Below are 24,636 nucleotides of genomic sequence, written 5' to 3' on the forward strand. Positions count from 1 at the left end.
ATATATGGCTGGTAGACACGGATTTCATGTATGAACGTTATAGATGTCATGAATGGGGTAGACACGGATTTCATGTATGAACGTTATAGATGTCATGAATGGGGTAGACACGGATATTTCGACAGGCCTAGTAGGCTGTCTATGCAGTTTAATTATACTCCAGATAGGCACTAGTTTAGAGGGTCGGCTCATTACGGCAGTCATTATAATAGGTAAGACAGACAATCTAGAGGTATCGCTCCCAAGAAGACCCTGAACCTCATCGGATTGAAGACCGTATCTTGCAGGCTCATCCACAGGCAGGTCCTAAATAGGAACAACGTGTCCCCCTCGGTAACTAATGGTGCAGACTCTTAGCTCTCTGTTTCTCAAACGTAATATTGTACGATCACATCAATTCTCTCTTCCTCTTCTTCTTCCAGTCTCATGTACTGTAGATGTCCAGCCTAGTTGGTTTATAGTACTAGTACTGTAGATATCCAGCCTAGTTAGCTTAAAGTACTGTAGATATCCAGCCTAGTTGGTTTATAGTACTAGTACTGTAGATATCCAGCCTAGTTGGCTTATAGTACTAGTACTGTAGATATCCAGCCTAGTTAGCTTAAAGTACTGTAGATATCCAGCCTAGTTAGCTTATAGTACTGTAGATATCCAGCCTAGTTAGCTTATAGTACTGTAGATATCCAGCCTAGTTAGCTTATAGTACTGTAGATATCCAGCCTAGTTAGCTTATAGTAGAATAGAATAGAATATACCTTGTTTATACTGCCAGAATGAGACTGAAAAGTCCCTTTACTCCCGCAGTCTAAACAAAGTCTCACAGTTGGCTTATAGTACTGTAGATATCCAGCCTAGTTAGCTTATAGTACTGTAGATATCCAGCCTAGTTAGCTTATAGTACTGTAGATATCCAGCCTAGTTAGCTTATAGTACTGTAGATATCCAGCCTAGTTAGCTGTGCTGGAAGTATGCAAGACACGTTGGACACCTGTATGGTAAGTTATGATTTTCATCCATAGGATTTTTGAAAGAGGTTTGATAGTTGGTGTTGTTGTAGCGGCTTTAGTTTTCGCCGAATGGTGATGGCAGAATAAGGAAAAAACTATCTTTTTTTTTTTATCTGCCATACACCGGTGTGATGGTCTCTAGCCATGTTTAATTGGCTCGTCCTGAACCGCAGTCAACCGTCGTGAGGACTTGTGCTCGATCTTTGAAAGCAGAGAGAGCTGAGAGAACCCTTTGAAGAACTGCCAACTAGCTAGTAGACAAGGCCTCTATCAAACAGGTTTGACAGAGGGCACTGTAACTGCTAAGGTCTTATCGTCCTGAAAGCGAACAGAGAAGGAAGACAGGATAGGAGAAAGCCAGCCGTTCCGAGAACGAACATTATCCGTTTCGGATAAAGTTTACCCCGAACGGGAATCCGCGACCTACAAAGAACTTGTGAAGGTGTCCAGACAAACGCCCTACTCTTTATGCTAACTAGACTGGCATTTCCAGTCTTATTTTTATTTCCCAAGTGTGACGAACCATCCAAGTGGAAAACATGTGCGACGTTGCTTAACATTGGTGACTAATTGCAATAAAGGCCATGTATTTACTTTAGTGAGGCATTTTTTGTAGGTAAAGCTAACAATTTTTGACTTTTTTGTTTGTTTTCCTTCTACAACTTTTAGATCCCAAGATTCCACCGAAACATACCCATATACCTGCCCTTCATTTAACCCTTTTCGGACAAGGACTCTGATTGTTATAGTTTCCCTCTGTAAATAACTTTTAATAAAAATAAATAAATAAAATAATAATAATAACCCTTTCGTTCTCTCTATTTCAGCTCGAGGGTGGAGGTCCTCTCATGTGTCTGAACAACGGCAAGTGGGAGCTGAAGGGCATCCTCAACCACCAGTCCATCTGCAAGACAGGTTTCGGTCACCATCCATCCGTGTTCACCTCGGTGCCGCTTAACAAGAAGTGGATTGAGAAAGTCATGGGTACCCGCCCCAACACCATAGGAGGCCCAATCGAACCTACCAGGTATGATCTATTTTTACTTTCTATTACTACAGTATAGCGAGCTATACTAGTAATGAAAGTATTGTTTTTATTATTATTATTATTATATGATCGAACTTTTTTATTATATGGTAAAACCTTTTTTTTTTATTTATATGGTCAAACTTTTTTTTCGTTAGGTAGCTACTTATATGGTCCAACTTATTTTCTTCTTCTTTCCTTCTTCAAGAGGTTTGACACATTAAGGGTCATATTTATCATCAAAATACAGGCTCTCAAGTTGTTTTCGTCCTAATAAAATGGGACGTAAACCTCTCTCAGCAGACTTTGGACAGCTCTGATATTCTATTCTATTCTACAGGTATAGCTCTGAGTGAACCAGTGACCGCGGTGTCCGCTCTTTTCTTTGTTTCAAGACTCGCCGCGCGTCGGTCGGAGAAAAAATCGTGTCGTTTGTAGTGGGAACACTCTCATTTAAAATGAGCAGTATTTTATTATTCTCTGTGGCACTTTCGCCAGAGAGATATGGATTTTCAACTTCAACACCCTGACTACCAAATCATATTCCATGGTGTTTACCCACAGAAACCCATGTATTAAAACATCTCCCTTAACTCTCAGAGACAGATTCTTTAATTCTTGGAATTTTTCACAAAGAAAAATTTCACTCAGAGGCAGAGGCCCTCTTTCAGATAACCATTGAAAATACATAAGTGGCCTGTGGCAGTAAGCCATTACTCCCAAAGAGTAAACCTCTGTGCCGCCTAGGGTTGCCAGATCATTTTCAGCCCAAAACGGGACAAGCGACCTAAAACGTAAAAAAAACGGGATTTTGGATGAAAATACGGGACAAGCAGCTTTACCGGAGGAGATGGTGAAACTGAGGAAAATACGGGACATTTTGAAAAGTGCCCAAAATACGGGACGTCCCGGGAAATACAGGACGTCTGGCAACCCTAGTGCCGCCTCTTCGCGCACAGAGGGGCATAATAAAATACGACTATTATATTTTATTCTATTCTCTTCCAGCATGTGGTACGCATATCGGTGATGATTCCAAGTCTTGGTCCTCCATAGGATCTGTGTTCCATACTAAGTCCCGCAAGTCTTGTACTGCCTCTATCATATCTCCCAAATGGCTGCTCACCTCTTACCATTGTATTTATGACCTGTAAGTACTTTACACTTCTTCATTTACAACTTCTTAACTTCTTCTTCGCCTTTTCTCGTGTTAAGACGGGTTCGGCGTTTTTCGTCAGCCCCTCAATCAACCCTAGGGTGATTGCTTTGAACTGACATTTGGTTTTGGCTACAAAAATCTTACGAGTGGATGCCCTTCGCAATAAACCTTTGCTATTTCCTTGGTAAGGGACTTTTAGGCTGGTATACTCCCTTTTTAACGTACCCTAGCCAGATTAAGCTGGTCTACTCCCTGTTTAACATCCCCCACAGCCATTCAAGCTTTTGCTAAGGTGCTAATATTTCCTCTTCTATTTTGTGCCTCCTCAGGCTCTTCTTCTTCTTCTTCTTCTTCGCCTTTTCTCCTGTTTAGACGGGTTCGGCGTTTTTCGTCAGCCCCTCAATCAGCCCTAGGGTGATTGCTTTGGGCTGACATTTGGTTTTGGCTACAAAAATTTTACGAGTGGATGCCCTTCCCTCTCAACCTTTGCTATTTCTTTGGCAAGGGACTTTCAGGCTGGTATACTCCCTTTTTAACGTCCCCTAGCCAGACTAAGCTGGTCTACTCCCCGTTTAAAGTCCCCTAGCCAGACTAAGCTGGTCTACTCCCTGTTTAAAGTCCCCCAGTCAGACTAAGCTGGTCTACTCCCTGTTTAAAGTCCCTCACCCAGACTAAGCTGTCTCCCTGTTTAAAATCTTCCAGCCAGACTAAGCTGGTCTACTCCCCGTTTAAAATCTTCCAGCCAGACTAAGCTGGTCCACTCCCTGTTTAAATTCCCCCAGCCAGACTAAGCTGTCTCCCTGTTTAAAATCTTCCAGCCAGACTAAGCTGGTCTACTCCCTGTTTAACCTCCCCCACAGCCATTCAAGCGCTTGCTAAGGTGCTAATATTTCCTCTTCTATTGTGTGCCTCCTCAGGGATAAGGACTTGTCTCCCGACTCCTGGCTAGTTTTTGCTGGTAAAGATTCCTCTACACCTCAGAATCGTCATGTTAAGCGTCTCATATCACATCCAGCCACTCAGTTCTCACAATTCCACTACAGGTAAGCCTTCCTTTTTAATACTAGTTGATCAAATGAAGTAGTAGATATCCAGCCTGGTTAGCTTATAGTACTGTAGATATCCAGCCTAGTTAGCTTATAGTACTGTAGATATCCAGCCTAGTTAGCTTATAGTACTGTAGATATCCAGCCTAGTTAGCTTAAAGTACTGTAGATATCCAGCCTAGTTAGCTTATAGTACTGTAGATATCCAGCCTAGTTAGCTTATAGTACTGTAGATATCCAGCCTAGTTAGCTTATAGTAGAATAGAATAGAATAGAATAGAATATACCTTGTTTATACTGCCAGAATGAGACTGAAAAGTCCCTTTACTCCCGCAGTCTAAACAAGGGAATGAAGTAAATTCCTAATTTTAGCACGACTTATGGTCCTGGATCTGCCATTTTTTTTTTTCTTTTTTAGAAGCAGCCCCTTTTACGGATTTCTTTGAATTATGCCTCGCCTTTTCGCTATTGATCCAAGTTTCTTCCGTGAAGAATCCAAAAATGTAAAAAGTAAAGCCCAAGGCCAGCCACTGACAGGTACGGCTGAATAAGTCCGCCTGTCAGGTCTACCTGATAGTGAGTGGCTGGCCTAAGTCACAAAAGATCTCATCAGGTCGCAGCGACATAAGGGCTTAAATGACGCTACGTACACCAATAATTTATTTTTCTGTCGGTCATCTAAATTTTGACGACCTAAATATGTACTTTGGACGATACCTCTGAAATGCTTTAAGTGATGATGACATTTTGTTAGAAATGTTCCTATCTTGAAGAAACTTTGATGGGTTTTTGGACATTATCGGAGCATTCCAGTTTAGAGTCCCTATAGGGACACTTTTCCTAAGATCACAATTCACAGGGGGTACATTGGGGACACAATAAAGGAACTTTTCAGTCCTATTCGGGTAGAATTAACAATCTAACATGCTATGTTCTCTCTCCCCAGACAAGACCTGATGTTGGTCGAACTCACAACCACTCTGTTGCTAGACGAGTACATCAACCCCACCTGTCTATCCGATGATACCGAGTCAGTGGGAACCAACTGTCAGATTGTAGGATGGACGAAGAATCGTAATGGTAAGATCTGTTTTTATATGGTCAAACTTTTTTCATTGTATGGTCAATTTTTACTTTCTATTACTACAGTATAGCGAGCTATACTAGTAATGAAAGTATTGTTTTTATTATTATTTTTATGAACAAGGTACATGTATTTATTTGTAGCTTCTGAGTACATGCAAGGAGTCAATTTAAACTATCTTACATGAACTATAGTTAAAATTAGTTGTTTAAAAATTTGCGAACGATGTGACATGTTTGAAGGATGACACTCTTTTGGATGTTTATTATTATTATTATTATTATTATATGGTCAAACTTTTGTTATATGGTCAAACTATTATTATATGGTCCAACTTATTTTCTTCTTCTTTCCTTCTTCAAGAGGTTTGACACATTAAGGGTCATATTTATCATCAAAATACAGGCTCAGTGGTTTCTAGGTATCTTTCCCATTCTCCGGTAACACTCTTTCTTCTTCTTTCACTGCACCTTGACCCAGTTTCATTTGGGGTCGGCGTTTCCATCCTTTATTCTACTACTGGCAGGATAAACAGGGTATATTCTATTCTATTCTATTCTACTCTACTTCTCCTTCTTCTTCTCTATCCCTTCTCTCTTAAGTACAGTCCACGTCAACTGGGAAGTCCGATGGAAGCGCATGGAGGGGAACCGCAACTTCTCAACTGTAAGTCGGACAGTTCTAAGTTGTTTTCGTCCTAATAAAATGGGACGTAAAGCTCTCTCAGCAGACTTTGGACAGCTCTGATATTCTATTCTATTCTACAGGTATAGCTCTGAGTGAACCAGTGACCGCGGTGTCCGCTCCTATAGTAGACAAGGCCGAGTGTAACTCTAAACAGCATTACGTCGGCAAGTTGGACAGCTCTGATATTCTATTCTATTCTACAGGTATAGCTCTGAGTGAACCAGTGACCGCGGTGTCCGCTCCTATAGTAGACAAGGCCGAGTGTAACTCTAAACAGCATTACGTCGGCAAGTTGGACAGCTCTGATGTCTGTGCTGGAAGTATGCAAGACACGTTGGACACCTGTATGGTAAGTTATGATTTTCATCCATAGGATTTTTTTAAGAGGTTTGATAGTTGGTGTTGTTGTAGCGGCTTTAGCTTTCGCCGAATGGTGATGGCAGAATAAAGAAAAAATATCTTTCTTTTTTTTATCTGCAATAGACCGGTGTGATGGTCTCTAGCCATGTTTAATTGGCTCGTCCTGAACCGCAGTCAACCGTCGTGAGGACTTGTGCTCGGTCTTTGAAAGCAGAGAGAACCCTTTGAAGAACTGCCAACGAGCTAGTAGACAAGGCCTCTATCAAACAGGTTTGACAGAGGGCACTGTAACTGCTAAGGTCTTATCGTCCTGAAAGCGAACAGAGAAGGAAGACAGGATAGGAGAAAGCCAGACGTTCCGAGAACGAACCTTATCCGTTTAGGATAAAGTTTACCCCGAACGGGAATCCGCAACCTACAAAGAACTTGTGAAGGTGTCCAGACAAACGCCCTACTCTTTATGCTAACTAGACTGGCATTTCCAGTCTTATTTTTATTTCCCAAGTGTGACGAACCATCCAAGTAGAAAACATGTGCGACGTTGCTTAACATTGGTGACTAATTGCAGTAAAGGCCATGTATTTACTTTAGTGAGGCAGTTTTTGCAGGTAAAGCTAACAATTTGTGACTTTTTTGTTTGTTTTCCTTCTACAACTTTTAGATCCCAAGATTCCACCGAAACATACCCATATACCTGCCCTTCATTTAACCCTTTTCGGACAAGGACTCTGATTGTTATAGTTTCCCTCTGTAAATAACTTTTAATAAAAATAAATAAATAAAATAATAATAATAACCCTTTCGTTCTCTCTATTTCAGCTCGAGGGCGGAGGTCCTCTCATGTGTCTGAACAACGGCAAGTGGGAGCTGAAGGGCATCCTCAACCATCAGTCCATCTGCAAGACAGGTTTCGGTCACCATCCATCTGTATTCACCTCGGTGCCGCTTAACAAGAAGTGGATTGAGAAAGTCATGGGTACCCGCCCCAACACCATAGGAGGCCCAATCGAACCTACCACGCCATCTGTGGCCGTTGATCGACCCGAATTCAATCCTATAGGAAAAGTCAACGTGGAACTAAACCCGTTAGGTACAATTGATGCAGGCCTAAACCAACTGGGCAAGATTGGAGGCGATTTAAACCCATTGGGTGTGATTGATGCTACTTTAAACCCGTTAGGCAAACTAGATAATGTAACAAACCCACTGGGTGTTATTGACGCTGCTCTGAACCCATTGGGCACACTTGGTGGCGATTCAAACCCATTAGGTAAGATTGAAGGTGAATTGAATCCGTTAGGTGTGGTTGATGCTGCTTTGAATGTAACAAACCCATTGGGAGTTATTGATGCTACCTTAAACCCATTAGGTAAACTAGATAATGTAACAAATCCACTAGGTGTTATTGATGCGGCTTTAAATCCGTTCGGAAAACTTGATAATGTGTCAAACCCACTAGGTAAGATTGAAGGTGAATTGAATCCATTAGGTGTAGTTGACGCTGCTTTAAATGTTACAAACCCATTGCGGGTGATTGACAATGCTTTAAATCCATTCCGTAAAGCTGATAATATATCAAACCCATTAGATAGAACAGAAACTCCTACGTCACGATTAACCCGTTGGTATCGCCGGACATAATCACGAGTCACAATTTGTTCAACTACCTCAACATTTATTCCGAGGAGGGAGCAGGGTGCGATGATGTGGTGCAGATTCAGTGCCAGGAGTTCTGTAAGTACTTTGTTACTTCCCCAATTTGTTTCAAGACCCGCCGCGCGTCGGTCGGAGAAAAAATCGTGTCGTTTGTAGTGGGAACACTCTCATTTAAAATAAGCCGTATTTTATTATTCTCTGTGGCACTTTCGCCAGAGAGATATGAATTTTCAACTTCAACACCCTGACTACCAAATCATATTCCATGGTGTTTACCCACAGAAACCCATGTATTAAAACATCTCCCTTAACTCTCAGAGACAGATTCTTTAATTCTTGGAATTTTTCATGAAGAAAAATTTCACTCAGAGGCAGAGGCCCTCTTTCAGATAACAATTGAAAATACATATAATTAAGTGGCCTGTGGCAGTAAGCCACTACTCCCAAAGAGTAAACCTCTGTGTTGCCTCTTCGCGCACAGAGGACATAATAATAATAATAATAGTGCTTATTTATACTGCTCGCATAGGACTGAAAAGTCCCTTTACTCCAGCAGTAGGCTACTACTATTATTGTGGTCAAATTCTCAAATTATATTGAGGATAAAATTCCATACCTCAGCTGGGATTGAACCCACGCCCTCCTGTTTACCAGGAAAAGAAGAGAATTAAGTAAATTTTGGGAGAGAGAAATTTTGGGATACGCCCACCTGTTTACCAGGCGAGCGCCTTGACCACTACACCACCGAGGCAGGTAATAAAATACGACTGTTATTTATTCTATTCTCTTCCAGCATGTGGTACGCATATTGGTGATGATTCCAAGTCTTGGTCCTCAATAGGATCTGTATTCCATACTAAGTCCCGCAAGTCTTGTACTGCCTCTATCATATCTCCCAAATGGCTGCTCACCTCTTACCATTGTATTTATGACCTGTAAGTACTTTACACTTCTTCATTTACAACTTCTTCTTCTTCTTCTTCTTCTTCTTCGCCTTTTCTCGTGTTTAGACGGGTTCGGCGTTTATCGTCAGCCCCTCAATCAACTCTAGGGTGATTGCTTTGGGCTGACATTTGGTTTTGGTTACAAAAATTTCACGATAAACCTTCGCTATTTCTTTGGCAAGGGACTTTCAGGCTGGTATACTCCCTTTTTAAAGTCCCCTAGCTAGACCAAGCTGGTATACTCCCTGTTTGAAGTCCCCCAGCCAGACTAAGCTGGTCTACTCCCTCTTTAAAGTCCCCTAGCCAGACTAAGCTGGTCTACCCCCTGTTTAAAGTCCCCCAGCCAGACTAAGCTGGTCTACTCCGTGTTTAAATCCCCCCAGCCAGACTAAGCTGTCTCCCTGTTTAAAGTCCCCCAGCCATATAAGCTAACTCTCTGTTAAAAGTCCCCCAGCCAGACTTACACCCGTATTTATGGACAAAAATTCTCGGTCTCAAATCAGTCTTAAACAAATTTTGGCCAATCAGATGTTTGGAATTGATGCTTGAGCACTTTCTGAGAGCCAGTATTTTGTTCATAAATATGGGTGTAAGCTGGTCTATTCCCCGTTTAAAATCTTCCAGCCAGACTAAGCTGGTCCACTCCCTGTTTAAATTTCCCCAGCCAGACTAAGCTGGTCTACTCCCTGTTCAACGTCCCCCACAGCCATTCAAGCGCTTGCTAAGGTGCTAATATTTCCTCTTCTATTTTCTGCCTCCTCAGGGATAAGGACTTGTCTCCCGACTCCTGGCTAGTTTTTGCTGGTAAAGATTCCTCTACACCTCAGAATCGTCATGTTAAATTTGATAGAGTAGCTAACTTTTAGCAACCTAGCCAGCGAAGAATTAGTTGTGACCTTACCTGGAAAAACTTGAAACGTGGACAGAACGGCCAGGCGGAAAGATTGTTAGCTTTACCAGACAATAATTGACGTTTCAAGAATCGGCTGTCTGGTTTAATCAAATGCAGTACCCACTAATACCCACATTTACATATGAACAAAATACTGGCACTTAAGTAGCACAAAAGCATTAATTTCCAACATTTGATTGGCCAAAATTGACTTTAGTCTGACTTGGGAGCAAGAATTTGTGTTCATAAATATGGGCGTATTGTCCGAAGCTTATTTGGACCTGAATACGATATTTATATTTATAGTAGACATAAGGGCTTAAATGACGCTACGTACACCAATAATTTATTTTTCTGTCGGTCATCTAAATTTTAAAGACCTAAATATGTACTTTGGACGATACCTCTGAAATGCTTTAAGTGATGATGACATTTTGTTGGAAATGTTCCAATCATAAAGAAACTTTGATGGGTTTTTGGACATTATCGGAGCATTCCAGTTTAGAGTCCCTATAGGGACACTTTTCCTAAGATCACAATTCACACACTGTAGATATCCAGCCTAGTTGGCTTATAGTACTGTAGATATCCAGCCTAGTTAGCTTATAGTACTGTAGATATCCAGCCTAGTTAGCTTATAGTACTGTAGATATCCAGCCTGGTTAGTTTATAGTACTGTAGATATCCAGCCTAGTTAGCTTATAGTACTGTAGATATCCAGCCTAGTTAGCTTATAGTACTGTAAATATCCAGCCTAGTTAGCTTCGTTGGTAGCACGTTTGACTTGTAAGCGCTAGGTTTTGGGTTCCATTTCCGCCCGGGACGAACTTTATCCTCAACAGATAAGGTTCGTTCTCGGAACGGCTGGCTTTCTCTGTTTTTACTTTCCTTATCCTATAATAAGGAAAGTAGCTAATGTATTCGCCAATATTTTCGATGGTCAGTTTCACTTTCTTTTAAAGCTATCAGGAATCAGTTCTTCTACTCAATTACTGTTCTTGTTTTTATCTTGGACGTATTTTCCTTTCGGGAAACTGACCACTGGAAAATGGACCATTGCTCCATTCGATTTCAATTGGAGCAGTGATCTTTTTTTTTTCTTTTTTAAGAGGTTTGACAGAGGGAACTGTAACTGCTATGGTCTTATTGTCCCGAAATCGAAAAGAGAAGGAAGACAGGATAGGAGAATAAATAAATATTTTCGATGGTCAGTTTCTAGTGCTAAAACAGTCTGTTAGAGTTATGAGACTAAATGGTGAGAGTTACCTATCGAAAAAGTTATGGGGTAAGACCCTGTGTCCAAACCATACCTAAGAAACTCAATCAAGAATTTTCAATAGGGTAAGGAAAGTCGTGTGATGCTCACACCAGATTTTTACTTATCAGGCGGAGATACGCTGATCGGACATCTGGCGGACTTTGGAATGATGGAGGACCGGGGCAAGTCGGCGTTTGGAGACACGAGTCTGCAGATGTGCGCGGAGGGTGAGTTTCGAGATTTTAATTCGTCACATGAGAAATAGGTGTTCCAAGTCCAGTAGATTCGTGAAACTTGGCACACCGGGACCAATGGAACCTGTATAACTGCCAAGGTCGTGAAACTTAGAAACACTATGGTACTTTCGGTTCCTACACCTAACCTAAGCCTTTAGGATGGCTTTTGTGTGTGGTGATAAAGACAGTCAATTAGGTAGGCAATCATCGAAATAATTGAATGGGTAAGAGGCAGAGTGGACCAAGTCCAAAAATTGACCTTTTGAGTATTGTATAGGTATTGTTGGAAACAGCACAAAAGGATCTTATTTTTACTTTTTAATTGGTTGCTACTTCCCTTTAGTGTTGAAATGAAAGTAAAAACAAAATGGCCATCTCTATTCAAACTTAGGCTAGTCCTAAACTTTAACTTCATTTATCTCAAAACGCTTTTTAGTCCGTCCTTCCTTTATTATTACTAATAATAAAAGGTATAGGGGACGGACTATTGTATTCGCTTCGGTGTCGTCTGTCCCAACTAAGCTAACTAGGCTGGCGGAGCAGTGATCAATTTCCCTGAAGAAAAAGACAACTCTTCTTGTTCTTAATCCTTTGCATGTTTGTTTTCAGAATGTCCCGAGACCAAATTCAAATGTGAGAGTGGAGGGTGTATTGACTACTCCTATGTATGTGATGGTAGGAGCCATTGTCCTGACCATAGTGATGAGTGGTCCTGTGTTAACCTGGCCAACGACGGAGTTCATATTAGGCATTCGTTTCTCAGGTGACCTCGCTAAACAGAAACTCCTACGTCACGATTAACCCGTTGGTATCGCCGGACATAATCACGAGTCACAATTTGTTCAACTACCTCAACATTTATTCCGAGGAGGGAGCAGGGTGCGATGATGTGGTGCAGATTCAGTGCCAGGAGTTCTGTAAGTACTTTGTTACTTCCCCAGCTAACTAGGCTGGATATCTACAGTACTATAAGCTAACTAGGCTGGATATCTACGGTACTATAAGCTAACTAGGCTGGATATCTACAGTACTATAAGCTAACTAGGCTGGATATCTACAGTACTATAAGCTAACTAGGCTGGATATCTACAGTACTATAACCTAACTAGGCTGGATATCTACAGTACTATAAGCCAACTAGGCTGGATATCTACAGTACTTTAAGCTAACTAGGCTGGATATCTACAGTACATGAGACCTTGTTTAGACTGCGGGAGTAAAGGGACTTTTCAGTCTCATTCTGGCAGTATAAACAAGGTATATTCTATTCTAGTATAAGCTAACTAGGCTGGATATCTACAGTACTTTAAGCTAACTAGGCTGGATATATACCGACCATCTGTGCCTAACGTAGGTACATACTTGCAATATCTACAGTACTTACCCCATCTGTGCCTATAAAGCTGTCCGGATCATCCGACAGATACGTCAAATTGATATGAGGCCTGTCCGTGATCAAATCTCCCAGCCTAGTAATGCCGTCAGTAATATTATCCATTCTGTCTGTTAGATCTCCATAGCGAGGGTTCTTCTGGGACTTGGAGTAGCCCAACTTCTGGCATAGAACGTCCGAGTAAGTGTCCGTCCAGGATTTATCCTTGTTGCACAGGGGGAGCCATTGATTACCACGTCTGAGAATCGAGAGACAAAGAGTTAGCATGTTATACCTAGTGTACAGTCCACTTCAACTGGGAAGTCCGATGACCTTTGGGTGCGCACTCGTCAAAAAATAGCTCGTTGATTAACAAGTAAGCATGTTGTATTCACCTCGGTGCCGCTTAACAAGAAGTGGATTGAGAAAGTCATGGGTACCCGCCCCAACACCATAGGAGGCCCAATCGAACCTACCACGCCATCTGTGGCCGTTGATCGACCCGAATTCAATCCTATAGGAAAAGTCAACGTGGAACTAAACCCGTTAGGTACAATTGATGCAGGCCTAAACCAACTGGGCAAGATTGGAGGCGATTTAAACCCATTGGGTGTGATTGATGCTACTTTAAACCCGTTAGGCAAACTAGATAATGCAACAAACCCACTGGGTGTTATTGACGCTGCTCTGAACCCATTGGGCACACTTGGTGGCGATTCAAACCCATTGGGTAAGATTGAAGGTTAACAAACCCACTGGGTGTTATTGACGCTGCTCTGAACCCATTGGGCACACTTGGTGGCGATTCAAACCCATTAGGTAAGATTGAAGGTGAATTGAATCCGTTAGGTGTGGTTGATGCTGCTTTGAATGTAACAAACCCATTGGGAGTTATTGATGCTACCTTAAACCCATTAGGTAAACTAGATAATGTAACAAATCCACTAGGTGTTATTGATGCGGCTTTAAATCCGTTCGGAAAACTTGATAATGTGTCAAACCCACTAGGTAAGATTGAAGGTGAATTGAATCCATTAGGTGTAGTTGACGCTGCTTTAAATGTTACAAACCCATTGGGAGTGATTGACAATGCTTTAAATCCATTCGGTAAAGCTGATAATGTATCAAACCCATTAGATAGTGTTAATCCTACTCTAAACCCCTTAGGAGTAATTGACGCAGCTCTAAATCCATTTGGCAAAGTCGATACTACATCAAATCCAACAGACAATGTTAATCCTACTCTAAATCCATTAGGTAAGATTGAAGGTGAGTTGAATCCATTGGGAGTTATTGATGCGGCTTTAAATCCATTCGGAAAAACTGATACAACCAATCCATCTGGAGATGTTAATCCTACCCTAAACCCATTAGGCAAAGTTGAAGCTGAACTAAATCCATTAGGCGCGATTGATGCTGCTTTAAATCCGTTCGGCAAGGTTGATACTACTCCAAATCCAACAGGTAAAGTAGGCGATACAACACAACCATTGAGTAAAGTAGAAGAAGTGTTAAACCCATTGGGAGTGATTGGTGCTGCTTTGAATCCGCTGGGCAAAGTTGAAGGTGAATTGAATCCTTCAAGTAAAGCCGATACGACAGTGAGTCCTGTAAATACAGTGGCAAATAGTTTGAATCCAGTTAGTAACATTGCCGCTACTCTCAGCTGCTTTAAATACTCTGGGCAAAGTTGGAGGTGAATTGAATCCTTCAAGTAAAGCCGATACGACACTGAGTCCTGTAAATACAGTGGCAAATAGTTTGAATCCAGTTAGTAACATTGCCGCTACTCTCAATCCATTTGTTAAAGTTGAGGCTGAGGTAAATCCAGGAGGCAATTCTAACTATAATTCGAGAAATACCGACACCACCGTCAATCCATTTGGCAAAGCTGAAGTTGAGATAGGACCACTTGGCAAGGTGAAGGCTGAAATTAATCCGTTAAATCCGTTCAGTCAGGCTGCTGCCAAGGTAAATCCATTCAACAGGATTGGATCTGGATTTAATCCGTTCGGCAAATTGGTGTCCGAACAAGAAGAAGGTTCTTCTAATGACGACACCGAATTGAATGGTTAATCCGTTAAATCCGTTTAGTCAGGCTGTTGCCAAGGTAAATCCATTTAACAGGATTGGATCTGGATTTAATCCGTTCGGCAAATTGGTGTCCGAACAAGAAGAAGGTTCTTCTAATGACGACACCGAATTGAATGTCAGTGAAGGAGATAATTCCGAAGGTAATGGACCCCACGGTGAGGTGCCTCAAGAGACCACCTCTGAAGGTCCTACTGAAGTCACCTCTAAAGCCACTGAACTAACTTCTGCTTCTCCAGAAGCTACCTCGGAAGATACCACCCCGGAAGTATCTGAGGCAGTGAAAACCTTTGAAACGTCTACATCTGATGTGTCTCTGTCCACAAGTGATGAACCTACTATCCAACCAGAAAACGTCTCAGAAGGAAAACCACTAGAGGAAACTAAACCAGTTGAAACCCTAATTGCGATACCTGAACTGGAAGAGAAAAAAGTAGACAGTCAAACACCCGAATTGGATGGAGTAATAACAGTAGAAATGAAAACACCTGAGGCTGAAGGAAATACACTTGGAGAAATTAAAACAGAAGAGCCTGTAGTGGAAGAGAAAGTAGAAGTCAAACCAACAGAAGACACTGTAACAGCTAAACCAGTTGAAACCCTAACTGCGATACCTGAACTGGAAGAGAAAAAACTAGACAGTCAAACACCTGAATTGGATGGAGTAACAACAGTAGAAATGAAAACACCTGAGGTTGAAGGAAATACACTTGGAGAAATTAAAACAGAAGAGCCTGTAGTGGAAGAGAAAGTAGAAGTCAAACCAACAGAAGACACTGTAACAAAATGAAGTAAATTCCTAATTTAAGCACGACTTATGGTCCTGGATCTGCCATTTTTTTTTTTCTTTTTTAGAAGCAGCCCCTTTTACGGATTTCTTTGAATTATGCCTCGCGAATACACTTGGAGAAATTAAAACAGAAGAGCCTGTAGTGGAAGAAAAAGTAGAAGTCAAACCAACAGAAGACACTGTAACACCTGAAGAAGTTAAAAGTCCAGAAATGGAAGCAAAACTCGTAGAAGAAATCAAAACACCAGCTGAAGGGGAAGAAAAAACACCAGAACAAATAACCGAAGGGACCATAGCACCAGAAATTAAATCTGATGAAGTAGAACAGAAAACACCAGAAGAAACTGTAACACCCGCAGTGGAAGAGAGAACTGAAGCAAAACTCGTAGAAGAAATCAAAACACCAGCTGAAGGGGAAGAAAAAACACCAGAACAAATAACCAAAGGGACCATAGCACCAGAAATTAAATCTGATGAAGTAGAACAGAAAACACCAGAAGAAACTGTAACACCCGCAGTGGAAGAGAGAACACCAGAAGTGGAGGTTAAATCACCAGAGATGGAAGCAAAGATGGTGGAAGAAATCAAAACAACTGAACAATCCGCAACACCAGAAATGGAAGCAAAAATCGTAGAAGAAAGTAGAAAATCCGAAGAACCTGTTGTGGAAGAGAAAGTAGCGGAAGAAATCAAAGCCACAGAAGACACAGTAACATCTGAAGAAGTTAAAACACCAGAAATGGAAGCTAAACTTGTAGAGGAAATAAAAACACCAGAAATGGAAGAAAAAATGGTAGAAGGAGTTACAACAGCTGAAAAAATTAAAACTCCTGAACCAGCCATAGCACCTGAAGAAATCAAAACTCCAGAAGAAGCTATAGCGCCTGAAGATGTCAAAACACCTGAACAACCTATAGCACCTGAAGAAACGAAAACACCAGATCAAGCTGTAGCACCTGAAGAAACGAAAACACCAGAACAAACTGTAGCACCTGGAGATGTCAAAACACCTGAAGAAGCTGTAGCACCTGAAGAAGTAAAATCGCCTGAACAAGCTATAGCACCTGAAGAAATTAAAACATCAGAAGAATCTATAGCTCCAGAAGATATCAAAACTTCTGAACAAGCCATAGCACCTGAAGAAATTAAAACACCCGAAACAGAAGCGAAATTAGTAGAGGAAGTAAAGACACCGGACGCTATAACAGCTGAAGACGTTAAATCACCCGAAATGGAAGCAAAGTTAGCAGAAGAAATCCCAACATCCGTTGAAGCAAAATCTCCAGAGACAGAAGAAATTAAAACATCAGAGCCAGAAGTAGCCAAAGCCCTAGAAGACACAAAAAAGAAGTAAAATCGCCTGAACAAGCTATAGCACCTGAAGAAATTAAAACATCAGAAGAATCTATAGCTCCAGAGGATATCAAAACATCTGAACAAGCCATAGCACCTGAAACAGAAGCGAAATTAGTAGAGGAAGTAAAGACACCAGACGCTATAACAGCTGAAGACGTTAAATCACCCGAAATGGAAGCAAAGTTAGCAGAAGAAAACCCAACATCCGTTGAAGCAAAATCTCCAGAGACAGAAGAAATTAAAACATCAGAGCCAGAAGTAGCCAAAGCCCTAGAAGACACAAAACCTGTTGAAGAACTCAAAGAGAGCCCTTCCTCTGATGTTAGCCCCTCCTCTGAGGCACCAAAAAAGGTGGAACCCGAAAACGCCTCTCCAGCGGTGGATTCCGAACCTGCTAAAGGAATAGATGTGTCCCCCGGACAAGAATCGCTCACGTCTGAAAGTCTGATCCCTTCTAGTCAGGACAGTTCTGTCTCACCAGCCCAAGAAAGTTCCGTCTCCCCGGCTCAAGAAAGTTCTGTCGCTCCGGGCGTCGAAGACGGGACTCCGGATCCAAAACCTGTAGAGGAGCTGAGAGTTGATCCTTCAGAGGCTCCCAAGGAGGCGGAAAGCGCCTCTGAAACCCTTCGGCCTACGATAGAACTGCTGCCTACTGCAAATTTTGACGAGGAATCGATTGGTGCCACTTTCAAGTTTGTCCGACCGACTTACAAGGAGTTGCGACTCAAATTTGAGAATTTAAAATTTTTACTACCTAGTGGCCATAGTTTCGGAACCGCTTCAGAACATATGGGGCGTAAAGCCCAAATTTTACGGTCTTTTTCAGCGCAGTCGATGTTTTGACACGTATAAATGTAGGTAACAGGACTATTGACAAATAAGCATGTGAATAGTCAGTCCTATGTGATTTTTCATGAGGAACTCGATGGAGAAAGTTTAAGATGGAGAAAGGGGGGCAAAAAACCGGATTTTACGGGTTAATTTCCTATGCGGCACTTTTTGGTTAAACACCCTGTATAGTGCTACATATATACTAGAGATGCGACTTTTGACTCATCTTTGGGATTGAATCCCAACTGAGCTACTCAGTAAAAGGAACTACTCTTTTTTTCAACTCGCTCTTTGAGTCCCGACTCTTCTCTGATACCTTCTACGCAGGGCACATGCGCGGAATCGTGGTATACCCCCCCCCCCCCCCTCACACCCCCCCCCTTTTTTTTTTTATCCGGCCCCCAGGCATGGAAGCAAAGTTAGCAGAAGAAAACCCAACATCCGTTGAAGCAAAATCTCCAGAGACAGAAGAAATTAAAACATCAGAGCCAGAAGTAGCCAAAGCCCTAGAAGACACAAAACCTGTTGAAGAACTCAAAGAGAGCCCTTCCTCTGATGTTAGCCCCTCCTCTGAGGCACCAAACGCAGTGGTGGAACCCGAAAACGCCTCTCCAGCGGTGGATTCCGAACCTGCTAAAGGAATAAATGTGTCCCCCGGACAAGAATCGCCCACGTCTGAAAGTCTGATACCTTCTAGTCAGGACAGTTCTGTCTCACCAGCCCAAGAAAGTTCTGTCTCCCCGGCTCAAAGTTCTGTCGCTCCGGGCGTCGAAGACGGGACTCCGGATCCAAAACCTGTAGAGGAGCTGAGAGTTGATCCTTCAGAGGCTCCCAAGGAGGCGGAAAGCGCCTCTGAAACCCTTCGGCCTACGATAGAACCTTCGCTTACGGAGCAAATCAACCAATGGGTGGACAACGACGAGGAATTGAAATCTGAAGCAGCAATATCTTCCGAAAACGGTCTGACCACTTCCAATGAGAATAACTCCTTAACTGGGGACGTTTCGGAGGTCTCGGAGGCCGTCCAAGATCCTTCCAACACAGAAACGCCAGCTTCAGACTCGAAGGAAGCGCTGTCCCAATTGCTCAATCCTGATGATGGTACGTCGCTGAGTGAAGGCCCTCTGGTGCCCGGGACACCTGAGAGTAGCGTGTAAGGCGCCTTCCGGTGGATTTGATAGAGTAGCTAACTTTTAGCAACCTAGCCAGTGAAGAATTAGTTGTGACCTTACCTGGAAAAACTTGAAACGTAGACAGAACGGCCAGGCGGAAAGATTGTTAGCTTTACCAGACAACTGACGTTTCAAGAATCATCTGTCTGGTTTAATCAAATGCAGTACCCACTAATAGCCACATTTACATATGAACAAAATACTGGCTCTTAAGTAGCACAAAAGCATTAATTTCCAACATCTGATTGGCCAAAATTGACTTTAGTCTGACTTGTGACTTGGGAGCAAGAATTTGTGTTCATAAATATGGGCGTATTGTCCGAAGCTTATTTGGACCTGAATACGATATTTATATTTGTAGTTTTTGTTACCCGTCTTGGTATGGAAGTTAGCTGTCTTTCCCTCTTGAGTTGTAAATATTTGAACTGTGATAGATTGTATTCTGTTTTGGATTTGAGATTTCACTTACGATAAGATCTTTTTTTTTCTAAATTGATTAAGACAAAAAATAATGTAGGAACGAATGTTTGTGACGTAAAAGTAAGTACACATTTTGTAGAACATCCTTGAAGTGTCTTTGTATTTTATTGGTTATCCCAAATTATTTTACATCTGGCCAATATTTGAACCCAGGAACTCTGATTTCAAATTCAAAACTTGTGACCACTTTATCTACTTACCCTTACGGCTTACGTATTTACCTTAAAGGCCTAAAAGGATTGCCTTTAAATTATTAAATTTTTTATATATATTTACCTATTAGGTATTATTATTTTTCTTCGTCCTCTTCGACATATTAATAATTATTTATCTATGATTGTAACTTGCTCATATATTTTTACTTCTACATATTACTTATTTTTAAGTACCTATTTTCTACTTGTAGGTATTTCGTAATCCAATATATTCCCTTTGTAAAAAATATTTCTTTGTTGACTGAAGTTTTCTCTTCTCTATTTTCACATCTTTTGTACATACCATATTTCGCATCCATATTGAATTTATTGTTATGTAGTATTGAGATTATTAGGCGTTGGTAGTCGTTTTTTTAGTCTTCTGTAAATAGAAGAGAATTGATAGAGGTTTGATAGAGGGAACTGTAACCGCTAAGGGCTTGTCGTCCCGGAAGCGAAGCGAGAAAGGATGACAGGATAGGAGAAAGCCAGGCGTTTCGTGAACGAACATTATCTATCCATCCAGGATAAAATCCGCCCCGGGCGGGAATCGAACCCGCGGCCTAGCGCTTACAAGGCAGACGCGCTACCCTCCAAGCTAACTAGGCTGGCATAACGCCTTTAGACAACACACAAAGCGTACGTAACTAAAGTACATATTTCCCTTTCGCAAAATGAGACTATTTCCCCTTTTCTAAAGCTTATTTCCCCTCTTTTAAAGAAAAATAGTTTTACCACTAGGTGGCGTGCCAGCGCCTGTACTAAACCATATTGGAAATCCAAAATGGCGCTTTTAGCCTTTTACCAGACTTTTTTTTTCGACATTTATTTATTCAATTGAAGGAGTTTTTACGAGAAAGTCCTACCTCTTACCAGACTTTACTTCGTAGAAGCTTAACCCTTTAGGGCTGTTTGTCCCTGGGCCTATGCCCCTGAGTGGGCTTTTCGTGTAAGCTTAGACAAGATTTTACTTAGACAAGACACAAAGCGTACGCAATTAACATAACTATGATGGCCAAAAAAAAAAAAAAAATAAAAAAAAAAATAAAATAAAAATATAATAAAAAATCCCTTCTTTATTATGCCAATCACCATTCGGCTACAGACTGAAGCCGCTGCAAACACACACACAACACATAACTACTTATACAAGAGGACGTACGCACTAACATTACTTACTTAAACAGGGTGTACGCAATTAACATAACCAAATATACCCGGAATGGTAGCTTACTTTAGACGAGTGGGAGGATAAGAGGTAGACTCAGCCTAATCTTATCTGTGGTGAGAACCAGGCTGGATTTAGGTCGCATGGACATGGGAGAGGGCAGGGTGGTTGGTTACTGTTTGCTGGGGGGGGGGGAGAAATAAAAACAATATTTTAATAATATTTGATCTCTTTTAATAGGTAATACGTATTTGATTTAATATCAAAAGAAAAAATAATAAGTTATTATTAATAATAATAGACTGTTGAGTGGAAGGTGACCACTAGGCGAGGTTAACGTCGGAGGCGTTCTCTACCACCTAACCCTTAGAGCTCTATCATTATGTACTGTGATCAAATTCTATAAAAAATGAGGATAAAATTCCATACATCGGCTGGGATCGAACCCACGCTCTCCTGTTTACCAGGTGAGCGTTTTGACCACTACGCCACCGAGGCAAGTTACCACTATTAAGGACCTCGCTCTGTTTTGGGACCCCACTACACTTCGATAACTTTTTATGACTTGATTTAGACTCGAACCACCAACCTCCAGATACGAAGTCCAGAAGTCCACCCTATCTTTTAATTCAATAGGTACTTAGTACTTACACTTACCCTATTTTATATTCGGAGTTAACACTAGCAGTATGAACATATAGGGAAGGCACCTCGGGAATGATTTTAGACAGCAGGATTTCCTCTTGGAAACTGCTCAGGTTTATAATGATAAGATAGGCGGGTTCCCCTGGTAGAGACCTGAAATCAGAGAGATAGCGATTATTGGCTAGGTTTAGTAGGTTTATATTTACGGTATGGTACGGTACATATAGGTAAACGGTAAGAAATAATGTTAAACAGATAGGTTACATCACTGTACGGCACAGACCACAAGAGTCTCATGTAGCAGTTGTTTCATTGCTACGAAATAAAAACGGCGCCGGCGGCGGTGAAACACGAATCTTTTATTTCTTTTTCACTTTTTTCAATATGTTTGACAGAGAGAACTGTAACTGCTAGGGTCTTATAATCCCAAAATCGAAGAGAGAAGGAAGACGGGATACCAGTCAAGTTAGCTTGGTAGGCAGAGCGTCTGCTTTGTAAGCGCTAGGCCGCGGGTTCGATTCCCGCCCGGGGTGGATTTCATCCTACACAGATAAGGTTTGTTCTCAGAACGGCTGCCTTTCTTCTATCCTGTCTTTTCTTTTCTATTCGCTTTCGGGACGACCTTGACAGTTACAGTTCCCTCTATCAAACCTCTTAAAAACAGGGTGTATCATTACACCTCCAAGTTAAGTCCAAACTTTTAGGAGGTGGGCTCTCTTGTTTTAAATTACAATGCTGATCAAATCATGACTTACCGTGTAAACCCGAGCACATATTTTCCAAGCACATGAAGCTTAAGCTTCCCCAGTTGAAACACCTTGCTTTGTCTAAGCTTGATCAATCTCTTGACTATATTGTAGTGGCTCACTTCAGCCTTCTTCTGGGCTTCCAGGTTGAGGTAGTAATAGTTGGGATTTACTGGTAACCAAGGCTTGGGATTGGTTGAAAATCCTGAAAAAATAAATACAGAGATTTTTTTTTAAAGAGGTTTTTTTTAAGAGGTTTGACAAATGCCAAGGTCCTATCGTCCCGAAGGCGAAGAGAGAAGGAAGACAGGACAGGAGAAAGTCAGCCGTTCCGAGAACGAACCTTATCCGTTCAGGATGAAATCCGCCCCAGTTCGCTTGGACGGTAGCGCGTCAGCCTTCTAAGCGCTAGGTTGCGGGTTCCATTCCCGCCTAAGCCGAACATTATTCTAATCTGGTAAGGTTCGCTTTCGGAACGGCTTATTTTCTCCTATCCTGTCTTCCTTCTCTCTTCGCTCCAGCATGGTTACCCCTAACAAGAACAGAATAGAATTTATCCTGTTTATACTGCAGGGATGAGACTGAAAAGTCTTTTACTCGTTCCGTTCAGACCGTCACTCATTCATTTACTCACCAAGCTTCCCGTCACTTAACTCACCTGCACTCACACTTCCATCCCATTGAAACGGGGAGCGGGATGGGTCTCGCGAATATTTCTTATACAGGGCCGGACCCATATTTCGGCCAAACGGGTCTTGGACATCCTCCCAAAGGACGTCAATATCTGCCATGCCTAACTCTTGTCCGTTGTAGAGGATAGCCGTCCCTGGGAGGAGTAGGAGGAGGGAGTTCATAGCGTCAACCAGGCCCGGACCTAGCCGAGAGGTGAATCGGGGCTGGTCGTGGTTGTCCAGCTGAAAATGAACAAGGGAAATATTAAAAAAAATTCACAGCAACCTCCGGGGCCGAGTGGGTTTCACACTAGGCTTATACGGGGGGTCGATTTTTTTTATTTTATTATTATTATTTTTATTATTATTATTATTATTATTATTATCATTATTATTATTATTATTATTATTATTATTATTATTTATTATTATGAATATATCCACTTTATTTATTAGTCCAATATATAAAGGTAAATAATGCAAAGTATGGGCACTATTTGGCAACATACTTCACATGTAGGTACTTCATTCTTCCTCTGCAAGCACTCTTCTTATAATTCCAGTTGTTGAGATGATGACTGATTTTTGGCATTTCTTAACAACATTCCTGGCGTTCTTTATCTTGAGTTTTTCCAGATTACTGAGCGTGTTTTTGTGTACAAGCCCATTGGTTGTAATGACTATTGGGAATATGAACACATTATTGGTATTATAGATGTTTTTAAACTGACGCCTAAGATCTTCATATTTGGCTATCTTGTTTGAATAGGCTGTGTTGATATTGTCATCCAGTGGTATTGTTATGTCAATGATGCTGATAGAATTAGTTGTCTTATCCACATACACAATATCGGGCCTGTTATTGATGATATTTGTTTCAGTTTGCATGGATATGTCCCAACATATCTTGATGTTTTCGTTTTCAATAACAGGAGCCGGTTTGTACAAATAATGGGGAATGCAAGTTTTGTTACTAGATGTTGCTTTCTTTAATAGCTCTTGATGGATAATGTTCCCCACTAAGTTATGTCGGTTTGTGTACTCTTTAGGGGCCAGGACACTACAACCACCTGAGAGATGTTGAATAGATTCCGTTATCTGATTACAAAGACGGCAAAGATCAGAGTCAATTTGTACTTTCATTATGTGTCTGATGTAGTTGCGAGTTTTCATCACTTGATCCTGGATGGCGTGGATGAATCCTTCCGTCTCTGGCATAAGATATCCGTCCGTGAGGTATGATGTGGACAGATTTTTATCAACATTGGGATCATTATACAAGGACTTCGGGAATTTCCCCTTCATTACACCATTCTGTAGATCAGACTTCAGCTGTTCCATAGTTTTTGCTGGTGGTGGTGTGAATATACTAGTACTTAATTTAAGCGGTGTAAATATATCGGATGTTATGAAGTACCTTATGAAGTCAGATTGGTTGTTTGTGAAATAAGTACGTAATTTCACAACTTGTTTTGAATAAACCATGTGTAGGTCAAGTAATCCACGTCCTCCTTCACGTCTAGGAAGATAAAGTCTTTCCATGGCTGAATGAATGTGGTGAGATCTGAAATATTTGAGTGTCATTCTTACTTTGCGATTTAAATTTTCCAGATCCGTATTTGACCATGTCAAAATTCCAAAGGTGTATATAAGGAGTGGAATTGCCCAGGTGTTAATGGCTTGAATTTTGTTTTTTGCATTCAATTCAGTTTTCAGAACTGTGTATTATTATTATTATTATTATTATTATTATTATTATTATTA

At 41.3% G+C, this 24,636-nt stretch overlaps 2 protein-coding genes and 1 long non-coding RNA gene across 3 annotated transcripts in view; 2 read left to right on the top strand and 1 right to left on the bottom strand.

The window, feature by feature from the left end:
* Window positions 1-961: 961 nt before the first annotated feature.
* LOC103506519 lies at window positions 962-19,942 on the top strand. Its single transcript, XM_026821555.1, has 14 exons — window positions 962-995; window positions 1,835-2,034; window positions 2,996-3,184; window positions 4,111-4,236; window positions 5,186-5,319; window positions 6,091-6,108; window positions 6,232-6,359; window positions 7,190-7,619; window positions 13,527-14,377; window positions 14,508-14,724; window positions 14,864-15,583; window positions 15,777-15,975; window positions 16,030-16,872; window positions 18,236-19,942. Exons 1-14 carry the CDS (start codon window positions 969-971, stop codon window positions 18,951-18,953), a joined length of 4,800 nt encoding a protein of 1,599 aa, XP_026677356.1. The 5' UTR covers window positions 962-968; the 3' UTR covers window positions 18,954-19,942.
* Window positions 7,968-9,811, top strand: LOC108252042. Its single transcript, XR_001809429.2, has 3 exons — window positions 7,968-8,104; window positions 8,820-8,961; window positions 9,734-9,811. It is a non-coding gene; the product is annotated as an uncharacterized LOC108252042 (long non-coding RNA).
* Window positions 19,943-20,982: 1,040 nt separating the features above from the next.
* The window catches only part of LOC103506520 (maltase 2-like), a 4,622-nt gene continuing 968 nt past the window's right edge, over window positions 20,983-24,636 (bottom strand). Inside the window, exons 2-5 of the mRNA XM_008470909.2 lie at window positions 22,860-23,115; window positions 22,211-22,406; window positions 21,468-21,608; window positions 20,983-20,992 (exon numbers count right to left, since the gene is read on the bottom strand). Coding sequence (XP_008469131.1) covers window positions 20,983-20,992; window positions 21,468-21,608; window positions 22,211-22,406; window positions 22,860-23,115 — 603 coding nt within the window. The remainder of the gene's footprint in view (window positions 20,993-21,467; window positions 21,609-22,210; window positions 22,407-22,859; window positions 23,116-24,636) is intronic.

The sequence above is a fragment of the Diaphorina citri genome, unplaced genomic scaffold (genome assembly GCF_000475195.1).
Source record: "Diaphorina citri unplaced genomic scaffold, Diaci psyllid genome assembly version 1.1 scaffold240, whole genome shotgun sequence".
NCBI lineage: Eukaryota > Metazoa > Arthropoda > Insecta > Hemiptera > Psyllidae > Diaphorina > Diaphorina citri.

What these genes read in the sequence shown, in the direction of transcription:
- LOC103506519 (XM_026821555.1), top strand. Translation starts at nt 969, where the DNA reads ATGCAAGACACGTTGGACACCTGTATG. An exon ending in GAACCCATTGGGCACACTTG is followed by an intron (nt 7,620 to 13,526) that starts GTGGCGATTCAA and finishes TGGGCACACTTG; the next exon opens with GTGGCGATTCAAACCCATTA. An exon ending in TTAGCAGAAGAAATCCCAAC is followed by an intron (nt 16,873 to 18,235) that starts ATCCGTTGAAGC and finishes AGAAAACCCAAC; the next exon opens with ATCCGTTGAAGCAAAATCTC.